The sequence below is a fragment of the Chiroxiphia lanceolata genome, chromosome 3 (genome assembly GCF_009829145.1).
Source record: "Chiroxiphia lanceolata isolate bChiLan1 chromosome 3, bChiLan1.pri, whole genome shotgun sequence".
NCBI classification, from domain to species: domain Eukaryota; kingdom Metazoa; phylum Chordata; class Aves; order Passeriformes; family Pipridae; genus Chiroxiphia; species Chiroxiphia lanceolata.
In genome coordinates this window covers 77,930,994-77,955,893 of record NC_045639.1, presented here as the reverse complement: position 1 = coordinate 77,955,893, position 24,900 = coordinate 77,930,994, and the positions used below count along the sequence as shown (strand labels likewise).

Genomic DNA, 24,900 nt, shown 5'->3' with positions numbered 1-24,900 from the left:
AGGAGAAGGAAGTGAGGAAGGGACTAGACTGGCCACATTGCAGCTTTCTTACTCCTGAAGAATTCTTATCTTGGAAATCAGAGTATTTTAAAATGTCTGACAGACCGAACATGGTAATTTCCCAGTTCCCTTCTAGAAACACCAATTTTCTAGAAAAAAAAAAGAAAACAGAACAACCAGTCCTCCACAATTAAAATAATTCCCAGATTTATCAGAAATTTTCATGAAAAGTTATAAAATGTACTTTTTTTGCAATAAGTAAAATTCACCTTATATTTTTCTGTAATAGTGAAATGATTATTTTCAGCTTTAAAAACAAACTGCTCAAGAATTTTTCTTCCCTGTTTCCATTTATCTGTGAATGTTATAATTTCTGCTTCTTTCTGTTCTAGAATAAAAGGACATTTTAAAATGTCCCGGACTGGCTGGAGTATTATAATTTTTCTATTTCTCAACGAGGTCTATTAGTAAGCAGAAGCAAAGACTCCCATTGATTTGTCTGCATGAGAATGGCTAACAGAATGAATGCTCTCTGCCTCTTGCTATCATGAGCAGCATGAGTAGGAGCAAATCTGTATCATCCCAGCTTAAACTTCTTCCCCAGTAGGATCTTTGGAAAGGATTTATTTAGCTGCTTCTCCTTCTCCTTTGCTCTTCTATATACATATTTTGTGTATAAGAGGGGAGCTAGAAAGAAGATGGGGAAGCAGGGTTATGTTAGCATGAGGAGCTTCCAGGGCAGGCTTCCAGGGCAGCTTTGCTGGCTCTTCTCTCCCTAGCAGCATCGCCATGTCCTGCTTCACCATCCTCCTGAAATCATCATGCTCTTCAGATGTGGTCTTTCCTTCTTGTCATTAGTCATAATCCTCAGTTTGTCAGGTGTGTGTTCTGGCCTCTCCCATACACCTCTGTTTACTCTTCCTTCTGTTGCCAGTCTGTTCCTCCCTTCTTCTCCATTCCTTTCCATGCTTCTTTTCTACATTTCCATTCTCTAATCCCAACTACAGTCCTTATGCGCTTTAAAAAAATGCCTCATAGCGTTCACTGTGCCTCCAAACCAATCTCATGATCTTATGGTTATAACTCTTGTTTTGCTTCCCCTTTCTGCTTCCTTTGTCTCCTGCCATTATGTCATTTCTATTCAGGCTGTCATCTCTTCTGGAAAGGGATTTTTCTTGTTCTCTGTTTTGCAAAGCACCTGGCATGTTTTTGATTCTGTCAAACAAATAATAACAACAGATATGAAATTTGCAGTGCAGCAGAATCCTGATATCAGGAAGTAATAGAGGCAAATTACACTATAATTTTCATTGCCATGTATATACCACTACTTAACAAAAATTCTCATTGACTGGGTAGGTAAACATCAATAAACTAAAAAATTCCCAAGCAAACACCTCTAACACGAAGGAAATGTGGTTGTGTTTCATGTTGGATCTCAATGAGCCACAGGGTTATAGTTGACAATTTCAGTATTGGAAACAAAAGAAATAAATGAATGAGGTGCAGTTTTTCAGATGGGCATTAGGGTATAAAATTAAGTACTGAGAGAAGATGTAGATAACTGTTTAAAACATAGAAACAGGACAAAGGTGGAATGGGTGTGCTCAGTTTAACCTCTGCTTCATTAAAAAAGCATACGCAGGGTAGGTACATTCTAGCATGTAAGCTAATAAAGTAGACTCTCCTTTAGCCTAACTGATACTATCAGAAGCTCTAATTATTGCTGAAGAATCTCATAAAACATTTTAACTGACTGTCTCAGTCATTATGTATTAGGCACCTGAAGATAATGTTTGTTACTTCTGTTGCAAAAAAGAAAACACCAACCCCTCTCCTCCCCAAAAAAATAAACAACAAAAAAACCCCCAGAGCTTAAAAAAGAACAGGAAAGAATAAGATGTGGATTTTACCATACATTTAGTGACAGGCTAGTCATATGAAATGTCTAAACGATATAGCTTTATCACTAATGGATGTAGGCCAGGACTGAATGGAAATTATTTTACACATGGTTAGCAATCTCTTAACTAAATTATTTGAAAATTCCTCAGAGAAAAACAATTTATTATAGACATTGAGACAAGCCAATGTAACACTAATACTTAAGAAAAACAAACCAGCAGAGGAATGTCCTCCTGCCATACCAACCAATATTCTTACAGTTGATTCCAAAGTATTATTTGTCATTCCAGCATATGGATTAGATTATTTAACAGTGTGAATCAAAGGGAAGATACTCATTCAAGAGAAGACTGTCATTAATACATCATAGGATGCCATACATCTCTGTCACCAAACTGGACAAAATGGGAGCAGATGTCTTATAATAAACTGAGAAGAAGATCTGACATAATTAATAGCCATAATATCTGAGGCTTAGAAAACAAAAAGAGCTAGAGGAAGCAATCTGATGGAGGGACAGAACGTTTTTTTCTGTCTCTAGTAAAGTGTCCTAGGGACTAATTTTACATGAAGACAAGGTATTAACTAAGCTAAATCTCGTTTCTATCAGTTTTTTTTCGACCTGCCCTTTGAAGCCCTCGTAATGCATGGAATGTGTGAGAAAAGAATTTAGCAAAAAGGAACTCTGAGGAGAAATCCTTTCCAAAAGGAAGAATTTTTGACTCTGATAGGATCTTTTTACTATTTTGAAGACAAGTAAACCTCTGAATTAGTAAAAATGATTGACATGTGAATTTATTCAAAGTTAAAGGCAAATGGTAGTCACAAATAGTATTTACGTGCATAGGTATTTAAAACCTCAGGTTACATTTACATTGGCTCTAACTCTACTGACATTTTTTTTGGTCAGCACCAGGAAGAAGGTCCCCAGATGAAGAGATTCATGAGACAGTTTACAGTGCCCTGGACTGTGGCACAGCCTTACTCTGGGCTGCACCTAGTTCTCACTGGCCAAGTACTAGTTTCACCCGAGCAGAGCCCATGCACAAGCGAACTAGTAGGAAATATCAACAAATGAGAGATGAAGATCCCTGTACAACACATGGCAAATCAATATGATAGTTTCCTTGCATCTGTATCACCTAGCTATTCATTATCATAATGCTAAATTTCTATCTAGCCTGATGACCAGTGTCGTTCCAGACCTGAACTAGTCTATCTCCCTGGAAAGAGATAGAAACCTAAAATTGTTTGGAGAAACTGAAGGTCAGTCAAAGATGAGGCAGGGATAGGACTTCAGTTCTTGGCTGCTATATCTGTGTGGTTGGATTTAGTACTTATTTATGCAATGTCTGATACATGCCAAGGCGTTCTCCGCAATGAATAATGGGAGAAAACTAGCACATGCAAAAGTTACTGCCCACACTGCAACTTCCCTGGAAAGGAAAACCCATGAGAGCTATCTCTCAGTATCATGGGTAAGCCATCATGCATCCCAAAAATCTGGATGTCTCAGGGATTCACAGCCCCAAACCTCCTCTGAAAGTAGATGCCTAAATTTATCCTTTCAACAGGAGACACATGTAAAAGAAGGATCAAAGAGATAACACATATTCTATCTAATAGTTGAGCAGTGCCAGAATGATATGGGAAAGCATGATGCCTGCAGACAGAGATTAGCTCCTCTGGGACATGACAGGCCACTCAATGTCTTCCAAGAAAAAACTCCATTTTACTCAGAACAACAGTCTTTTCATTCCCACAGAAGTGTCATCAACATGATTTTCAGAGGGAGAGGGAGAGGATTTCTGAAAGTGAAAGGTGCTTCAGGAATGGAAGGGATTGTACAGTGAAGGAAGGAATTTCAGACATAATTTTGGATTAGGCTTAGCCTAACCAACCTTTTCCCAGGCAAGAAGTTACAGTTCAAAATGTTGGGCAATATATTACTACAAAAATATGAGTCTCCCTTTCTACACAGAAGTGGAAAGTCCTTAAAGGTTAGCCTTTTTGTAATACCTTTCCACAGCCCAGTGCTGTAAAGTCTAACATTTATGCTAGACAAGGAGAGTGAGCTCAGTAACAGCTGGATGTCACCTCCATGAGGTATCTCCATACTTTCAACAAATGGTTTCTACCAATTTACACCAAATTCATCTGCTTACTAATGCCAACTGACCTTAGCTAACAACGACTTCCATCACCAGAAGGCTTTAAGTATAAAAATAATGGAAACAACACAATAGAATTTATGGTCTAAGCACTACCAAATATAATCTACTGTCTTGCAAAAGTATGTTGCAATGGTTCAACGACAGACTTGTAAATACGTAAGTCTATGCAAAGATGTCTGGCTTCTGTTTCTCTGGTATCTAAAGTGAAGCTCTGTTAATTTAGACTGAAAATTCAACCTTAAGTATAATTCAACCACTTGTAAAAGCATTATGAAACATATAATATACTTTTTTTTGGATTTTAAATTTAAATAATTTGGCAGCATCTGATGTTAAAAAAGAAAAGATAAATTCAGCTTTACGTAATCCTTTTTCAAATATATAAGTGTAAAAATGGTATTACCTACTTTGAAGGATTACTTTATAAGGATTTTTTTTCCTCTTCAGTAATTAGTAACACACTTTGCTATACTGAAAGCAGGTAATATTCCTAAGGTATATCTTCCTGCTTTTTCAGCAAATAATTCAGAAGCACATGACACAGGCAAAGCATTAATTTCCATACAGTTTGCAATAATCCAGCTACATTAATTTCAGAAAATCCATAAGAAATAGGTTTATAATAGTATAAAAGAATGAGAAGAGACTTTCCCCCCATTCATTACAAAATCACAAAGGGCAACTATTTTCTCCCACTGCCCTGAAATAGTCCCTTCACCAGATGTTTTGTTTTCTGCCATTCAGCTCTCCCTTAGATTGTACTGCCAATAGAAACATTTTGATATTATTTTAAACATACTCCATTAGCTTGTATCATTGGTGTAACTGGGCAGTTCATGTAAGCCTGACATTCAGTTTTTCTGTATTCAACAACTCCTCCACTCACCCCCCCAGTAAACACACTTTGTTTGTTTTGATTTGTTTTGACCAATACTAATGACTTCTTTCTTAAGAGTGCAGATCTCTTGAAGAGGTCTCCCTGACTTGTAGCTGGTTGTAGACAGACATTGCATTTCTTGTTGCTGGGGTACTAAATGTTCCTTCCTCACTGTCATCTTCTATTTAGCCCCCCAGTGAAGCATGGGTGCAGCTGGAGAGAAATTAAAGTAGAGCATAGCACTGAAAATAGTTTCCTACCTCATGGAGGTGGAAATATCCCTCAAAGGCAGCTCTGCACAAGGAAACAAACATGGACAACTGCAGAGGGTATTTGGTGTTGGGATACTCAAGTGACTACTGCAAGAAGGATACTGTCTGGGAGACACCCTATCGTTAGGCAAGCACTTTCATGGGATAGAAGGTAGTTTGTGGCTCAGATTTGCAACAAACAGCACACAGTTTGACTGGGATGCTTTTGCCAGCAAGTAGAAAGCATAAAAGAGGATTCATCTCTTGCAGAAATTTAGCTAATGTAGGCATTGAGGCAATTATTTCTCTTGAAAAGAGCACTACAAAGAAATGCCTGAAAGCTACTTTTATTCTCTTCCCTGCCCCCATTCCTTCTACTGGCAGTGGGTGAACTGAAGTGTAGGGAAGGTATATAATAAAGTGCAGACTTTCTCTCCACAATAGCAATCGATTGCTTGTCCACAGTATGGAGGCCCAATAATATTAAAAGGAATCCTCATCAGTAATACCTCTCAGTGCCTTGCTGGCCCAACTTCTTCCTGGAGACATACTGGACTGGATTTGAATCTAACACTGTCTTTTCTCCAGCAGTCCATGAGATTAAAAACACTAGCTACTGAGGAAAGAGACACTGCTATTTTGTACAGACTAATATAAGGGAGGACTTATGGGCTACTTCAGTAAACAAACCAGAAGAGAGACCTGGTATGAAATGGAGGGCAAGAGCTCTGCAACTCTTTCTGACCAAAATCCTAATCACCCAATCACTTTAAAAATGCCATTTTTGAGTAGTCTTCGATAGCCATCTAGATAGTTTTACTACGTTTATTTCAGGTAAATCAGATTTCTCATGCAAGTTACTATGTAAAACATCAGGGGATAGAACATTTAATTTATGACTATGACTGAAAAGAACATCCTGGAGAGAACCAATCTGAGATTCCTGCACCTTCTTGCTCTTAAGCTATACATGTATTCTTAGCGTAGGCTGTTTGCTCCCTGAGAAAAGGAAACTGAAACATATTTTCCAGCAGACATCTTAAAAATGGATGTGAAGCCCTTCAGGAAGCCAGTGGAAGCTGGCATAGTAGCACAGATTGAAGGACAGTCAAGAAATTGCCTGAGTAGTATTTCTACATACATGAAATGAGAGGGATCAATGTGGATACATTCTATCAATTATTCAGTCTAGCCTCTTGCAAGCCAGATTTGAATGCACTAGTAAAAATAATGAATGATTTTTCTTCCCCGTGAGATGGTATCTTTGGATCAGGAAGTTTGCTTCTTAGTGTAAAATTATGGTTTTATTGGTCATGTTGGAAGAGACCACAGTGGGTCATCTGGTCCAACCTCCCTGCTCAAAGAGGGTCATCCCAGGGCCCAGTGCATCCAGGCAGTTCTTGAATATCACCAGTGAGGGAGACTCCACAACCTCTCTGGGCAATATAATCAGAGGATAATTTCTACTGTATTTGATAGAACTTACAGATTCCTCAGAATTCCTTCTGTTTTGTTTCAGCACAAAAGAGGAAAGCTTTATTTATGGATTTGATGCTATAATGTCTCCAGTCTACAAATGACTCGACATACACAGAGTCATGGAGCTCTAATACCAGTAGTACAGGCATGGCTTAAGCACTGTGTGTGTTTTTCAATGTTAGCCATGTTATGATTCATCAGATGACCTCCAAGTTGTAGTTTTCCATTATCAATTATTATTAGCAGCATGGCTCTACAATTGGTTATTTAGCTCAATTAAATGCAGAAGCTTTGGTCTGTGGATGAATAGATTTTCTGTTCCTGATTTAGCTCTTCTGGCACCAGGAATTATGTCTTGTTTTGTCCAAGATTCACTTGGCTGGCTACACAGGTTTCGCCTGGCTGTATTACATCTTTTTTCATAGTCTATCAAGATACCAACTATTTTTTGACTTGTGCTTCTTTTTTGGTTGCTCTAATTAGACATTAATTTCATCCAATTTGTATGGTATAAATGCTAAAATCTGCTATCACTGTCCAAGACTTAAAGAGAGCTACTCTAAAATCTTCTGAGAATAAATATCATCAGAGCTCATGTTTTATTTTCAGGCTTTTATTGTAAATTTCTCCTTTCATGTCTTGATTTCAAGTCTGCTTGAATGAGCTATGTATTACCAGTTGCTTTTCCATCTGTCTCAATTTAGTCTCTTTGACAAATTCCAATCTGGCCTGAGGAAAAAATCACAGTACTGAAACCATGCCACATTAGATTATTAGGTATGTTATATTAACAGTGTCTCTTAACTTAAAAAATCTTGACACTCCTTAGCTCCCCTGCCAGCAATGTCTTGCGGACCCCTACAACTTATATTAACACATTCTGAACGGCTTTACACCTTTCTTTCCATTCCCTCCCATCTCCTGACTTCTCATCAGGTACAAAAGCAAGGCTTTTCCTCTGTAACTTCTCACCTTTCATAATCTTGCTGAATGTAACCTACAGGGTCTGTACAGCATAAAAATTCCACATCACTCCTTTCACTTTCAAACTACCTAACCCTTATCCACCCTGCAAGTGCTCTGAGAATTTCATGGCTGTTACACTAAATTCATCCCTTAGCCTGTCCCAACAGGTTTGACTCTAAATGCACATGTTAATTATTCTAACTTAAAAACCTCACAAAACCAAATCCAGAGAGGAAAAACTCCCACAAACGTACCTTACATTCTGCCACTACTTTTTTTTTTTCAGAATATTGCAGACTGCCTGTGGTTTAATCTCTCATGTTTTTAAAAATCCCTATATGGAATGTGTTACCAAAATGGTGAGCCCAGTCATCTCCTCTGTTTCACAAGATCAGGTATTTCTTTCTTTTTAATTTTTTCTTTCCCAGTTGTTGTATTCCCTCCTCCCTCCCCCATTCCTCTCTTAATCCTTTTTGCAGGAACTTTAATTGCAGAATTGCCTTTTGCCAGGTAAATAGAAGGCTACACTATGCAAACAATAAGGATCTCTGTTTAAAAGTAATTGTCAGCTGCATTTGACAACCCTTAAGGGAATATGAGAGAAAATATAGGCTGCTGCCTAGAATTTCTTGTTTTACTAGAAATTTGTTTGAGACTAAGACTTTTTAGTTAGTAGTCTTGCAAATCTCAAATCTACCATCTGCACGTCCATTACAAGTTAGTGAGGGAAAAAAATTGCCTATTTCCACATATCAGTTAATTAATCAGAAGTACAATTCTAACAGGTCCCGAATATGCAGAAACCCTGCTGTGATAGTTGCTCAGCAAATCATAGCACCAACTGTCTGAATACCCCTGCAGCACCTGCTGCCAGAATGACTCTTGGGCAAGAATTTGCATTGTACTTTTCTTAAACAGGGCTTGTCATTCTCTAGCTTGTGGAGCTGTTCTCTTTCACAAGCATCTCAAATGTCACTTGTTTAAAACAAAATAAATAAGAGAAACCGACCAACAATCAAACCCCACCAAAGACCAAATCATGAGCACATCAGATTTTAACCACATGCAGAGAGGCAATGCATTAAGAATGTATTAACTCTAACATGTCACATGTATACTTTTTAAAAGTGAAATGACCATGTTTTGGCTGAGTTGCCCTTCACTCCTTTCACACCAGCCAGTGGACTGCTTCATGCCATTACTGGGCAACAGAATGCTGGTTGAACCCGCCCCTGTGGCAGGGTGTCTCCACATTGCCTGGCATTACGGCTGTAGTGACATGAGCACCGTCTCAGTAGTAACCCAAAAGTCACAGAATTTAAATAATTCTCAAAATTGCTATATATGAATTATTTAGAAAGTTAAGGACAAATTATTATTATTTTTTATTTCAACTACTAACCAATAAATGTAAAAAAATACCAACAACAAACCAAAAATAAACCCCTTCATCCCGCACATTAAAGCAATAGTTATTGTAACATTCAAAACAGTGGAAACTATTCATTGTATATTACTATCAGTGGAGAAAAGCAAATTTAATTTAAAATCATTTTTTCAAACTCCCTCAGTGGATGCCAGGTAATTCAAGTTTAAACAAATATAAAAAACTCATTTTAAATGGAGAATAATACAGACAGAGCTCAATTATTGAGATATTAAGGGCAACATTCAATTTGAGATACATTTAAGCATCTTTGCCTCCTGGAGATTTTTACATGACAAGGCTTTAGATAAACATGGTTTTGCAAACAGCAGCTATCATATCTCATCACATAACCTCTGGACTGAAGCAGTATGTCAGCAAATACTTCTGATTATTTAAAATATTAAATAACTGTAATTTACCAGGCAGGTCTTCCTCAGAACAATCACAAAAATTTTCAAGAATTGATATCCATATACAAAAAGCATTTAGAGGACCTGTTACAAATCTCTGAATAAAAAAAGAAAATCATGTCTCTCTGTGACAAAGCTCAGTTTAAATACATTCTCGGATATACCGGTGGTGGAGGAGCTGCCTTTCTATGACACTCAGCTTGCGAGGGAAATTGCAGCAGCCAAGGACATACAGTGTAGGAATCACCTTACCTAACTTTAACTATATAGATATTAGACACCTAATTTAAGCTAATCATCTGGATTCCCTCTACAGGTAATGGAGATAAGCATTCCCAGAGGGAGATTCATCCTGCTTTTTTTAGGCATCTCTCTTCTAGATGCTTGTAGGTGGATAAAGACAAGAAGGATCAGCCTCACTGACAGCCTGATAATCTGTCGTTAGCAATGCACAATTTCCAAATTCAATGAAATGAAGCCAGAACTGAGATAATTTATTTTTTTTCATCATTTATCCTTTAATTATCCCTCTGACCCAATTTTTTCTTCCGTTTCTCCCATGAACATCAACTTCCTCTGGCACTTTATTTTTCTTACCCTGGACTGTGTTTTCCTGGAACCTGGGGAACTGCAACCAATGTGAATATGTTGCTGCTCTACCAGCTACAAATCCATTTATATGTATGTGCTTTAAATTGTTGTAATGCTCCGAACATACAGATAAATTATCTGATTGATTGCGATTGATCGCGATTGTGCTTTCTGGGTCTGCTCTACCACTTTCAAATGTGTAAAAATCTGTGGTAACATTAAGGCAGTCAAGGTATATAGATGAATGCTAAAATACATTTACTATTCGAAGAAGATGGCTTAAATCAAACAAGGAAAATCAAGGAAGAAACACCATTAGGGCTCTCACTTGTACATGTGTGAGCCCAAGTCGCCACACATGCTTTGAGGTCTCTGTGCTTCAGAATATTGAACAAGTTCTAAAGGTGAAGCCTGTCCTCAATTCTTTTGCATTTAGGGTTTGTAGGTTCTCAGCAATACCAGCATTGCTGCACCGCACCTTTAATCACCAAGCCCTTAGAAACAGTAGCCGAGATTTATAAGGAAGCAGGTGTCCGAACTTAAGACTCCTAAATTCTTAGCTGGGTGCCTAGAGCAGCAGCAAAACCGACAAGCACCCTGTGCAGTTGCCCACAGATGCTACCCCAGTAGTGAGGCACTTATCATTTGTTAAAACACAAAATGGATGTTTATTAGTTGTGTTCCAATGGCTACTTGAAGTGCCTTGGCCGAGTGCTTGTGTGCACTAATTTCAATATTGGGCATGCAGTCTACTCTGCCTCTTACTTCTACAGTATTTCTAGAAAATTAATTTTAATAGTTAAAAAACCATCTTGAGCTGCATACATGAAAATAACTCCATTTCTACTGAATGACAGTCTAATATGAAATAAGAATAGTCACCTTTTTTTCTTACTCTGCCCAAATCCAGGCAATAAATTAGGCTTCTCAGCATGACTGTAAAGTGCTGTGAATTGTATAAACAATCATATATGGACACTGAAAAATAACCCTTATGCACATTGCATTATAGTTCCAAAAATATATTTACAGTCTATTACAAAGATTACAAATGGAAGTGTCTATGTAACGGGATTACGTTTGTTAAAAGCTTTTTACAGATTTTCTTCAACAAAGGCGGGGGGACAAAAAATTAGTATAACCAAACTGATTTTTCTAATCAATCAAATAAATAAAACGACAAATATAACACTGTACAGTGATCTAAAAAGGGGGAGAAAAAAGAAGGGGGAAAATGATGCGTTTAAGTTTTTGATAACTATCTTTGGTCCTAAATGTGGGAAAACACATTATGTAGCACTGAATATACATGTTTGTTTGTGATGCTCTGCAAGTAAAATAGAAAAATATAGTGCATTTTCAATGTAGTCAGAGCTCACTACACATAAATGTGTGTACAAAACAAGACAGTATAAATAAAATTTACAAGTTTTACAAAGGAACATTTACAAGGTTTTTCTTTTATTTTTATTTTTTTTGTGTGGATGCCCACATTATCAAACCAGACCAATTTATGACTGATCCCTGGGATCTTTCTCTATCAAAATCAATAGAAGCAGCCCAATTCTCTTTGGAAGTACAGCATTTCATTGCTGGGGTAGTTCACAATTTTCAGATTTTTTTTTTTTTAAAGCATTTCTCTCCAGTTCATATACATTTTCGCAATACTCATAAATTCATAAATATTCATTATTGCTTATGGTAATTAAATATTTTAATCAAACAAAATTAATATATAAGTAAATGGTGTAAAAACATATTCCATTGAGCAACTACCCTTGCATCTCTGTTCCTGATGAATGACTATTATGTCATACGCATGTTCATTCAGAGCAGCAAAAGCTTGTTAAAAAATTGAAAATTTTGAACTGCCCCTTGTCTCATGCTCTAAAGTTCTCATATGCCCTTATTCTGACAGCTGGACTGCATACGGCTTAAACTCATAGAAAATATACACCAGCTATTTCTCTCGGATTTGCTAATGCAGAGTACTGAAAAAAAATGTGATGCACTCAGATTAAATGGTTTAGGTAACACTGGAGAACTGCACCTGTGTTCTGAGACACTCCTACAATCACTTGTCCATTCAATGAAATGTCTCAGCAGGCTTACAGTTGTAGATCTACATCTTAGAATATATCTCAGTTTAACTCTAGCCCATTAAAATCATCTTGCAAACAATTTGCTAAAAGTGCCTAGAACTACTTAGGGGTCATTATTGCTTTTCTTTTTCTTTACTTTTTTTTTTTTTCTCTTTTATTTTCTTTTAAAAGATAGTATATGTGTAACGTTAAAAAATTCTTTAAAAAATATCAGAGCTCTTGGCAACTTGCATTTTCCTGACTCCCTGCCAATTAGCTTAGCCATGTCAATACGGTGCTGATTTAACGAAAGTAAATGGCACAAAAGGATACCAAAGTTTGGATAGATATACATTGCTTGGTCATGCTTCTTGAATCTCTAGGAACTCAAATAATCCTTCAGAGGTACCCAGTGTAGTAATGTGTCATAGAATTAGCACTAAAAAGGTCCAAAGATATAAACATCATACTAAAAGAAAGTCTTTATGAAGAATAAACACAAATGATTAAAAAAAGATTCAGAAATCACAGATTTAAGGAAAATATTTTGTTGAATTCAACAATAATATCATGATTTTATCTGACAAATATATTCTTTTTTAAATTTTTATGTACATTTAAAAAGTCTATTAGATAAAAAGGAGGTTAGAGAGCTCAAGGTGTTTGTATGTTTATTCAGGTAGTACTTTGTTTATTGTCACTGCTGTTTTCCTTGCCACCACTGGTGGATCCTAATTCCCTTTTCATAAATTCTGGTGGCACTTAGGAGTTCAAGTCTGTAGGTGCTTCTTGTAGCTCTTCTATTCACTGCAGGAAGGACCCAGGAAATCAAGTGTCTTCTAGCAGCACTTCATATATACTGAAGGCCAGTGCTGTTCTCTCAGTCTGTCACCTCCCTCATAAGGGAGAAATGTCTATCACACTTGGATGCCAGTGCCGTGTAAATGTAGCATTTGTGCTCTCATAGTCTGAATGCTGCTCATGATTTTCTTTTGATGACCAACCAACGTGATCCCTAAACTCATCACATCCCTGGGGAAGATAAATGCGTACATTGTTAATTTTTCAACTTAGACTGCTATTGTATGGTATTCAACTGTGAGTCAAAGTTATGTAGTGGTCTGGGCTACAGGTGTCTGATGTAGCTATGCTGGAATCTCAGCTCAGTACTGTGAAGTTCAGACAGGCACTGGTCAGCTTCTCAGCCAGGAGTGCAATTACATAGCAAGTGTCACGTAATTACACTGCCTGTCTCCACTTCTGAGAAGGAGGCCAGTATGTTTTGCATTATGGTAATCTTTCATTGTGGTTTTTAAGGACACCTGAAGACAAAGGCACTTCTGTTGTAAAATATTTTGGGTGGCTTTCAGGACAATGTATAAATACAAGATTTTGGGGATCATATTCTGTTTCTTAAAGAGATGCCTAGAGAAAGCCTTTGCATATTGACCCATACCCATCATGCAAATAAAAAAGGAGTAGCTGGTTAAACTCCACCGCTACTAGTGCTAGAAGCTTGTGGGCTCTGACGACAGTTCACAAGCTACAGGTTGAGACCCCTAGTGACACCACGCAGGTAAGAATAGGCTTGCAAACTTGAGAATTATTGGTCATAAACTTGTTTAGAAAACCACTGCTCTCTGTAAAAGGAATTACATATGTTTGGCAACCACAAAGTCAGTTGCCAAGAAAGTTGTTTGCAAGGTGCCAAGAAGACCTGTTTAAGATGGCAGTACTGGTACAGGCCATGCTTGCCTTCAGAAAATTGTTTTGCTTCTACAGACTTGATGCAAATTCCTTTCTCGCAGGACACAGACAGCCCCCAGCCAATCACAAGAAAATTCCACATCTTCCTAGTACACATCTGGAAAACGGTACCAATTAGGTAGTAGAGGCAAAGGGGTTATTTTCCTACACATATATATACTTTGAAATGGGCCACATTCTCCCTCAAATTCTAGTCCCTCGGTGTTACTTCAATTGTTTTGAAAAGCACAGAAACATGTGACGCCACACAAAGGTAGCAGGGTATCTGCTCTTTCATAACATTGTCAGCTGCTAAAATGACTGGTTTGACCCCAAGTACCATGTTTGTACTCAGGGTAAAGTTTTGGAGTTGGACACTGTTTATTATTTTACCTAGAAATTCCCTAAATGCAAGTTAAACATGCCCAGTACTAACTTACTCAATAGTCATCCTGGCAACTGATTCAAGAGAGTTGTAGCCTGCTGCTGTGAAATTATCCTTATATCTTTCCATCTTAATAGCTTGTAACCATTCGCCTACGGAGCAGAAAGTGGTAAAATCGGGAGTGTTCTGGTCCAGAAGAGGGCTAATTGGTCTACGGAGAAGGAAAAAGGAAAGTAAGTTGCTTCCAAAGAGAGTAAAACATCAGGGAGTATTTAGCAAGGTGAGAGTCAAATAAGTTTGGGGTATTAAAAATGTCAAGAGTAGAAAGTAATAGGCCTTTATACACAGTTTAGATAATTCTTTGAATAGCTCTTGACTACTCTGTAGCTCACAATATGCACTTCCTAAGCTTATTCACGTAAAAGATGAAAGGTCAGAATGAGCAAAATCAGCCTAACGGACTAGTGTTATTAACAGAAAATCAACCTTATTACCTAGCATGACAGCTACAACTAAGTTGCTGAGTAAAATAAAGATGCTATTCTTTTATGCATCTTAGAAAATATAGCGGTAGCTATTCTCATTATTCAATTGGATGGGACAAAACAAAGACAAGGAAAGAGCAGAGACACAAAGTAAGTTGTTTAAGGTCACACAGCAAATCAGTCAGTAGAAGAATCAGGAGTAGAACACAGGCCAGTTGATTCTCTAACGCAGTGATCTAACTAGCAGATCAAAAGATTATAATGATTAAATAATTCACCTGAAATTTATGAAGAAGCCATTAAAAACTGCACCATGAAATACAATGAGATGTGATCACTGAAAGGAGTTTAAGCCAGAAAATGAAAGATAAAAATCTAGAGTGTAGCATGTCAAAGTACATTGGCCAAGCATGAGTATTGTTAATTACTTTTTCTATCGTAGCAGTTCCTAGGGCAAGGGATGCATCACATAAAACTACAATAGACAATGACCCTTGCCATCCAGACTTTACAATTTTAAGAAGCAAGGAAAACAAAGACTGCTAGTGGTAAGAGTGTGGAAAGAGTGATGAGTAGGCAGTAGTTTACAGAGAAATGTGTTAGTTCCACAATATTTACTTTATTTTGGTTGGTTTTTTTGTTTTCTTTTTTTAAGAAAGTCCTTTTTGGCTTTGTTCAGCATGGTAAAAAAGAAGGGCAAATGAATGAAGGGAAGAAAAGGGAACAGAAAGAAGGAGGAACTGAGAGACAGATGAAATAAGTGTGAACTGGAACTAGCCACCAAGCAGAACATCCAGAACCTAGCCACATGCACCATCATAAGAACACACACTAAAGCTTTTCTTACCTGCTACAGGTTCCCAGTGGGGTTTTCAAGCTGTTTGGATTTCTAATCATTTTGTCCAGAATACCAACTATCTGCTCAAACTTTGGCCTTTCGCCACGTTCCTTCTGCCAACAATCTAACATCAGCTGGTGCAGTCCTGCTGGGCAATCCATGGGTGCTGGCAAACGATAGCCTTCTTCGATTGCTTTTATAACCTGGTAGCCAACATAGTTAATTATTTTTCATCAAGAGTCATTTAAAGAATACATACTGCTACCCAGTTCAAAAAATATAAAAATAAAATAAAATAAAAAAAAATCAATAAACTAAAATTTGCCATCAGTGTTGCAAAAATATGAGTCTGTTGTTTTGACACTAGCCTTCAGGTTTTCAAGTAATTTCCCCAACTTCGTCTTTGGGTTTATTAAGCATATTGTTCTATATGTGCCGAGCATAGCTAAATTAACTAGACAAGTGGATAGCAGGGAACAACAATTAAATTCACTGAGGGAGTAACAGATAGAGTGATAAATGGAGTTATTTCAGAAAGCATTATTACTCGCCCCAAGGCTTTTATGAAAGAGTGTGAGGTAGAAGCAACTGACTTTTAAATGGATAGAGATCTGTGCATGCACATATAAAATACAAAAAGCCTGAAGGCATTATAAAAGCATCCAAGAATAATGTTTAGCAGATAGAAATTGGTAGGGACAAAAGTTATATTCTATGTCTAGCCATGTTATATTAATGATAAAGAAGCAGAAGTGTGCTGTGTGAGAGAGAAAGACCTGAGTGAATGGTATTTTAATATATCACAGAAAGTTAGATTTAATAAGAGATGCTGCTAGATGATGATATGATCGAAGGAGAGCATATATGTCTAAACCAAGAATTACATCCACCCGTTGACTTCCTTAGTCAAGTCCATTTGGATTTAAGTAAAAAATAAAAATAGATAAAGTAAAATCACAGCAAACTGCTGTAAACCTTGAGGGCAGAATAAGAAAGCACATCAGGAAGCAAGGCAGATAAGAAAAGCTAGTGAAAAAGGGCTAAAATACTGTTCATGGGGGATTTCAAGTATACTGACATTGACTGATGCAGCAGCATTAGAATTGCTAAGGAAGGGTGCTTGTTCCTGAAGGGTAGTGCATAGGATTGTCTTCCCCCTTCATCTGTACAGAAAGCAAGATCAGAAGCTGTTCTGGATGTAGTTCTAGGAAGTAGATCTAGTATGATAAACAAAGTTACTGAATATCCAGGTTTTAGTAAAAGTAATAACCTCAGACAGAAAATACTCCATAGGTTGTGCAGTAGACTGCAAAGTAGACAGAATGGCAGACAATACAAAACGACCTTCAAAAAGCTGACTGAAATTCAGCCAGGTTTTGTATCAAAACCTTTTGCATAAAAGAAGTTTTGTGAAAAGAGAAGGCATAACCCAGTGGTAGGGCACTGACTGCAGGTTTGTGTCACAGAATGTCCTTCTGACCTCAGGGAAGTTGCTCATCTTCCTAGGACACAGATTTTTCTCTGAACATTCAGAATGACAGTACTGTCCTACAGCTCAAAAATGATTGAGAAATATTCAATTCCTGCAAAATATCCACACCTTGAAGAATGAGTGCAGTGACCCTTTAGAACCGGCGAAGTTGTCTGTCAGAGAGGGTTTTCTGCAGAAGAACAGGGAAATGGAAAGAACAGAACTATATAGGAAAGGAAATATTAAAAGTAAAATTTAAGATTCTTTAGAGCTATATGAAGATGAAAAACAAAAGAATAGCTCCTTATGCTTTGAAGTAGCAGTGGAATAAAAGGAAAAAATAAGCTACAGTGTGTACAGTATGACTGATGTGCTGCGAAAAGTAATGCAGGAATTTCTGACCTTCTAAAAGGCAAAAGGTATTAAAAGCTTCAAACACGCTGCGTATGATTTACTACCAATGAACTAGGTGCCTAAGAGGTCAGAAGACACAGATCACCAATGAGGAATGGAAAAAATAGGTAATGGCAACAGCAACACAAGCACCAAAATATATAAGACCCTTATAACTGTTAAACCATCTACACATAAAACTACATCCAAGAATTTAAGGGAGAGTGAAGACATGGACGAAAGAATCACAAACAGGAGTTTTCCCCAATCACTACAATCTGCAGAGAAACCTGAAGTGGGAATCAAGATAATGTCATTTTTGAAAGGCCTTGGTGATATTGCAGAATTCTCTGATGGGTATTCTGAGCAAGAAGGATGAAACTGGGAAATATAAAATTATGAGTCATCTAGAGATGGATGGAATTTCTGCCAATATTCAAAACACTGAAAAAAATATTCTAAAATATTGATAAGTAAAGTAGGACAAGAGTCCACTCTGCTAAAAAGGAGCCAGAGGGGTCCAAAAATCAGTACTCAAAAATAATTAAATAGATGCAGGATTTTTCTTTTTTTTTTTTTTTTTTTTAATAAGCAAATCTACAAAGAGAACACAGCTGGAGTTCTTACTAATAGAATTGATTTATATTATTTACATTTCCCACGATTCGTTTTTGAAATTCTGCTTTTACTGCAAAAAGAGTAAAAGGGAATACTGCTAAGACTCAAGTATGCTTTTATCATAATCAGGCTATCTGAGGATGTAAAGCAGAAGAGAAGAGGACCAGATCTGTTCACTTTATATACTGGATGCCAACAAAGAAGTACTAAATATGGGTAACTGGACAATGTAATGTTAGAACTCTGCTTATGGGTATATAATAATAATACAAATTATAATAATGGTAATAAATCCAGGAGTACAGCAAAGAAAAAATATGTAAGCCTAAATTCTTTTCCTTTTCTGAAGAACTAATCTGCACTGGAGTCAATAAATGAATGAAAGTGAGAACACCATAAATCTAATAGGAAAATAGGGGCTTGAGGCCTACCAGCAAGGATTAAGCTGAGGTGAGCCCACTGTTCAGAGAAGTTGGGACAACTCTGTCTATAATCTGTGGTCAGCCTGCTGTGCCTCTGCGGGGAGCTTGTAGGATGAGTGTTCTTTTGATGCACCCTAGCTCTAGGTCATTGCTAAAAGAAGAACTTGTTCTTGAAGAGATCACAACACAAATTTGTATTCTTCATCAATCTAAAGTAATGACTTAAAGGAAGAAGGGCAGAATTAAAGAAATGCTATCTAAAGGTCTAAAGTCAGGGAGATGTATTTTTTAGGAGATCTGGTCTGTTCTATGACTATGCCCACATCCACTTTTAGGCAAAATCATGCACTCAAGATATACAAACTGAGTCCATATGCAAAATTAGAAGAACACATTTATCATTTTTTATTCCAGTTAAATATTACCACTGTTAACTTTGAAGGAGAATAAATAATAAATTATAAGGTGATTCTAAACTTTTGCATCATAGATTTATCTATGAGATTGGTAGGATGTGCATTTGCTTTGGGAGGACATGCTTGAAGATCACAGCTTACAGGAATATTTGAAAGTATTTTACCAAGCAACTGATCCATCTTTTAACTGTATGCTATTGAAGATTATCATGAAAGATGCTAAAAATTGATAAAACTGTAAGAAGTCGCAATTAGCTGTTTTTTGAAAAGGGCTCAGTCATGTGCTTTACGTGCAGTTTTCAACAGAAGGAATACTTTTCAAAATCCAATAACAAGCACGGAAATACAAGAATTTCTCCCCTGTTTAAAAGTTTTTCCTTATTGTTGCCTGAAAGATAGGTAAGGTTTGCCTTTGAGGCATCTTATATTCCTGTCAGACTTCTTTTATGTTTGAATCTAGTACAGAAGGAAGGTGTCAAAAGAAATGAAACTCTACGGGGTGTCTAGGGAATGTAAATATTTCTCTTTCTCTGCCCCAAGGACTTGTTTGCCCATATTTTGACAGTCCATGAAATCTTTGACATTGAGACCTGTCAAATATTAACAACTTTGCATTGTGTCAAACTGACTCATCATTTACACTTTTATCTTTTTTTTTTAACTTTGATGTTGATAATTCAATAAAAAATTAAAATAACAATTAAAAGAACACTCAAGCCCCCACCTGAAGAACTTTAATTGATACTCTTTCTGATGACTTTTGCACCTGTATGGCTTTTTCCTGTGTAATTTCTATATTAATAGATACTCCTGTCAGAAATCAAGATTAACATCCATCTGTTCTATTACTGCTGACCTGTTGCTCTGGATCATATTTTATGCAAACAAGAGTACTGTTAAATCAGCATAATTAACCTGAAAAAGCCAAAGTAGGTCATTAACTGCCACTCAGACTTTTAACAACTTTTTTCGACTGATTAATCATTGCTCTAAGGTCAGAAACCTCAGAATTACTTTTTATTGGAAAAAAATTTGATTCTTTCCATGCTTAAGCATAATAAAGTGAAGAGCACATATTACTATTTTTGATGTTCCAGTTTTAATTGATACTCAGAACAGAAACCTACAATATCCATGTGGCAGAGGAAAGATTTTGATCTAGGTAAAAAGTGAAAGCTCTGTAACTTTTTCATTTTATGAGAACCATATATTTCTCACAAGATTTTATAAATCTTATTTCTAAACCAACATTTTATGCATTTATAGTGAAATACATATGTATGTGTTTGCAATATGTAATTTTGGTTTTACTAACACACACACATACACACACACATTCACGAACAGATAAACCTACATCTTGATTTGACATGTCCCAGTAAGGCCGTTCTCCGTAAGACATTACTTCCCACATAACTATTCCATAACTCCACACATCACTGGCTGATGTAAATTTGCGGTACTGAATGGCCTCTGGAGCCGTCCATCTCACTGGAATTTTTCCACCCTATGAAAAAAAAAACAATAACAACAAAAAAAAAAGGAAGAAGAAGGTTCTCTTTTTTTTCCCCCAAAATTTTCGTATCATCTTCTCTAGAATGTGTCTATAATTATTTCCACCAACATCAAAAGCAGCACTTATATAATCTACTATGGTTGACCAACTGCAGAATTTGCAAAGCTGTCTAAGGAAGTTTAGCCTCTTAAAACACTTGGAACATAGAAACTTAGATACTTGTCTAAGCTAATGTGGATGTATTTCTTTCGAAGAGCTTATCCCTTCATCAAAGCTAAAGGGGTGCTCAGATGTCTGATTTACACTAGTCATTTAACTCCTGAATGGTTGAAAGTAGGTGAAGTGAATCTCAACCTGTGCATATAAATCCCATTGACTCTGAAATATCAGTCTGACATTTTTAAATCAGGATTCCACTTAGAGCCCAATGGCAGGCGTGGCAGCTGTGAACACTGGTGTGGTTTCCTGGATCCCTGTGCCTGCTGGAGCAGATTCCAGGGGCCCCTCCTTCCCTCAGCATGAGAAAATAGGTACAGCGAGGCCCCACGGGTGGGAAAGTGGAGCTGGCTCAACAAAAGAATAAAGAGCATAGTGTGCCTGATGACTATGTATTTAAGAAAAGTGTCCCACCCAAAAGGAAGGGAAAATACGGGAGCTGAGCTTTGTCACAGTCTAGCCTCGAGCTAGTCAACCTTTTGGTGAGATAAATCTAGTCTGAAAAATAGTAATAGCCTACAAAGATTTTAATTGACTCATAGTAAATCAGATGATTAAAATTTTTGTGGGTAAAACTTCCTTATTTGTTCAAACGGAAAATCACGGGGAAGGGAATAATCAAAATACTGTATAAAATTTTTAGAACTTTACCAAATACAAATGTATGTTCTCACAAAAGTTATTTCCTAATTACAGTCATACTTCTGCAGAGACTCTTCCTTTTGACTGGTTAACACTGCCCAAGTAATTAATGTAATTCTCTTATCTATACTCTCTAGAAGATATGCTGCTTCTTAATAACCATATCTAAAAACTCTGAAAACTCATCAATTTTTCTTACAGTTGTAGTGTAGACAGCCTCTGGATCATCTTCTATAACTCTGGAAAGGCCAAAGTCTGATACTTTACAAACAAGATTGCTGTTGACAAGAATATTGCGTGCTGCAAGATCCCTGTGTACATATCCCATATCGGCCAAATATCTCATTCCAGCAGCAATTCCTCTCAACATTCCCACTAGCTGAATGACTGTAAATTGCCCATCATGTTTCTGGAGGGAAGAAAGGAGCAGCAATTCTTGTTAGTATAGCTAAGAAGAGAAATAAGAATTAGTTTTCCAACTTCGGCTTTCTACTTCTTTACTCTTTCTGTGGCAATTCATCCTGAGGCAAAGAAACTCACTTCAAACACAAGTTTTACTTTCTTCAGACATAAATCCAGTTAAGAAATGTGTGAGTAGTTAATCTACTAATAGTAGCGAAACTTGCTCATGACTATACATTTCTGTCTAATTCATGGTAAATTGCTTCTAAGAGATTAACTGATGAAGATTACCTGAAGCTCTTATAGTTTGCTTCTATGCTCTTCATCTCTCAGTATCATTATTTGTATCAAGAAAATAAGAACTATCTCCTTTTTGGAACCTTAGGTATTGATAATTTTTATTGATAGTCTGGAGTTTACCAAACAATATTTCTGTTCTTTATAGAGTGTTTATATATCATCTCACACAGTCTTCCATATCTGGTAAGGAGTCAGAACTGGCAAGTTCAGAACACGCTTAAAAAATGATAAATTGTTGGGAACTTGCATTTCTTCTTCCTTTGTTTGTCCCTTAAACAGAATCACAGTTCGTTTAGGGGTTCTTTTATTCTGATTTCCACCATGCTGACACAATAAAATTCTGCACCCAAAAGGCAGAAGATTGGGCTTCATGTATCAGTGGTTTTAATTTCAACTGGGGGCAATAATAAAACCCACTGTGTTTATGACACATTAAATCACATAAATTCCTAGAATGTCTCCATATGATCTTATCTGATCCTCTCATTTTTGATCTGGTTTTGCTGAAATAACACAGAGAACTGCTAGTATTTGTCAAGCTCCATTTCACCCTGAAAACCATTTTAATTATATTAATATTATGCGTGTATACATGTATATATCACATATATAAACCATATCTTTTAGAAGTGTCACTGTGTAATATATGTCACTCTAGATATGTTTATATAAGTTGTCATTTTGGTACTCACCCTAAGAAATGCATCTAAGGCCCCATTCTCCATGTATTCTATTACAATCATGACTGGTTTCCCTGAAAGAAAAGAGAAACTGTAAAACAAATGGAGTGCCTTTTTTGATAAAACACAAGTTATTCCTTTGAAGGATTGAATCACTGAGACAATGAACATTTCTGAGCCCTCCAGCACTGTAACTGAGCTCTAATTTCTTAAATATCTTAATGGAATGTGGTAATGATTCACAAAATCGAACCATACAAATCAAAAAGTCAGTGTGCCCTCCTACCTCCTTCTGTGTGAACAGGACTCTGGAATAATGACACTTCAGATAATTTGAAAGGACATAAGAAACCTTATCTCTCTGCATGGTCTTTGAGGCTAAATGAAACTAGAAAAATAATATGTTTCAAAGTACTTCATCTTTTAATCATGCGTACATCTAAATTTTTTTCCTCAGGTTGTAGCATAAAGTAAGTATTGTTTTAGTTAGTTACGCATCAGGAGAAAATCCATTAGGAGTGTGCGGTCTGTTTATAATTTGAATCTTTGACCATGAATAAGCTAGAGTAATTTCTGCCATGGTGTTGTTATTTGACTGACAGATCGAGCTGCTGCTTACCTCTGGTAACGACCCCTTCTAAGTGAACAACGTTGGGATGGTCAAACTGTCCCATGATGCTTGCTTCACACAGGAAATCTCTCCTTTGCTTTTCAGTGTAGCCAACTTTCAGAGTTTTTATGGCTACTGCAACATCTCTCTTGCCAGGAAGCTTTAGACGCCCACTGCACACTTCACCAAACTCTCCTAAAATGAAGTAGATCAGTGCTGAATTGCTCTGACTATCAATATTTTCCTTAGGCCTTGATTCAACTAGATGCTTAAGTGTGTGTTTAAATCTTGCACGTGAATGCTTATATTTGAAATGGATTACCTTGAATTGCTGACCCTTATGGAACAAACACCTTATGTTAAGCCAATCAACAGGACCCTTATGTAAATATTTTAAAAGACTTGTTAGCAATTTGTTGCATTTTTTTCAAAATCAGGAAATAAAAATGAAGTGGCTTTCATAAGAAAACACTATAATAGAAATAGTAATACCATTTCTAAGTGAAAATGTCATTCTGCTCTACATAGTTTCCTTGCTATCTTTAGATCCAGTGGCTTTTTTTCTTTCAAAAGTCAGCTCTTGCAGATCTGCTTTTAATTTAGCATCATTATGGTGTTAAATGAAGCACTACATTATTACCTTCAAGCAAGATAATTTACTTTGCAGATTATGAAATGAAAGGTGTGACTTATAACAAGTTTGTTACATTAAACAAACACAAGCAAATGCTGCAAGTTTGTAAAAGGTTCTAAACTAACAGACAATTGGAACTTGAAGAAGCATGTGATACAAAAGACTAAACAGCCAGCAAGAATACGAAAAAAAAAAAAACCAGCAACAACCAATTTGGGAGAGATGTAACTGGACTCCATCAGACAGGAAAGAGGATGGAAGCGTGTGATGTGTGGAGCTGAATGGCAATACCTCTACCTCAATATTAATGAGATTATGAAAGATTTAAGGATTGTCCCCAGCCTCACAGCTATGTAAGAAGAGAGAAGAAGCGAGTTATCCAATACTGCAACAAGGAAGAAAAACCTCTTTGTAAATATAGAAGAAAAGGGTAGTAACATATACTGAATAAACGGGAACATCTTTTAAAAAGAAAGACTCATTGCAAAAATATTTAACAATCTGACACTTTGTAAATTCATCTGGAGTATGGGAGATACAGTTCCAAGGCCCTTCTCCAAATCAAATCAAGTCAGAAACTTATATCTTGCATACCTGTGTAGTGCCTTAACATTAAGCTGTTATGTACACACAAGTATGCAGACACACCTACATCTAAGACATGTTTTAGGAGTGCTGAAAAAAAATGATTGAACCAGGTAAGACACAGAGAGTTTGATCAGAGAATCCTCTTGGGACATAGACTGATGTCTTGAGAAACTTTCTGGGACCAGAACTTAAGTGCACGTACACACTGTCAAGATGTCTGGCTGGCAGTGGAGAGAGGTATGCTTGGAAATGGGTCTGAATGCCTGAAGTGTCCTAATGGATGGGTTCTGAGAAATCTTGTTTAGAACACTGTCAGCATTCAAACATTACGGTTCTCCTGACAGCCCCAAGAGAAGAGGCTGGGGAAAGAAAAAA

The 24,900-nt window shown here is 36.8% G+C and overlaps 1 protein-coding gene across 7 annotated transcripts in view; it reads right to left on the bottom strand.

Moving 5' to 3' along the window:
* Positions 1-391: 391 nt before the first annotated feature.
* The window catches only part of EPHA7 (EPH receptor A7), a 164,538-nt gene continuing 140,029 nt past the window's right edge, over positions 392-24,900 (bottom strand). For 3 of the 7 annotated variants that reach the window (XM_032682778.1, XM_032682779.1, XM_032682785.1), the window contains exons 11-17: positions 23,313-23,498; positions 22,706-22,767; positions 21,511-21,720; positions 20,295-20,444; positions 15,627-15,820; positions 14,350-14,505; positions 392-1,215 (exon numbers count right to left, since the gene is read on the bottom strand). In XM_032682778.1, coding sequence (XP_032538669.1) covers positions 1,020-1,215; positions 14,350-14,505; positions 15,627-15,820; positions 20,295-20,444; positions 21,511-21,720; positions 22,706-22,767; positions 23,313-23,498 — 1,154 coding nt within the window. In that variant the 3' untranslated portion in view covers positions 392-1,019. Of the gene's footprint in view, positions 1,216-9,020; positions 13,196-14,349; positions 14,506-15,626; positions 15,821-20,294; positions 20,445-21,510; positions 21,721-22,705; positions 22,768-23,312; positions 23,499-24,900 lie in introns of those variants that run through there. The other 4 variants (XM_032682780.1, XM_032682781.1, XM_032682782.1 and 1 more) reach the window with 3 other exon arrangements.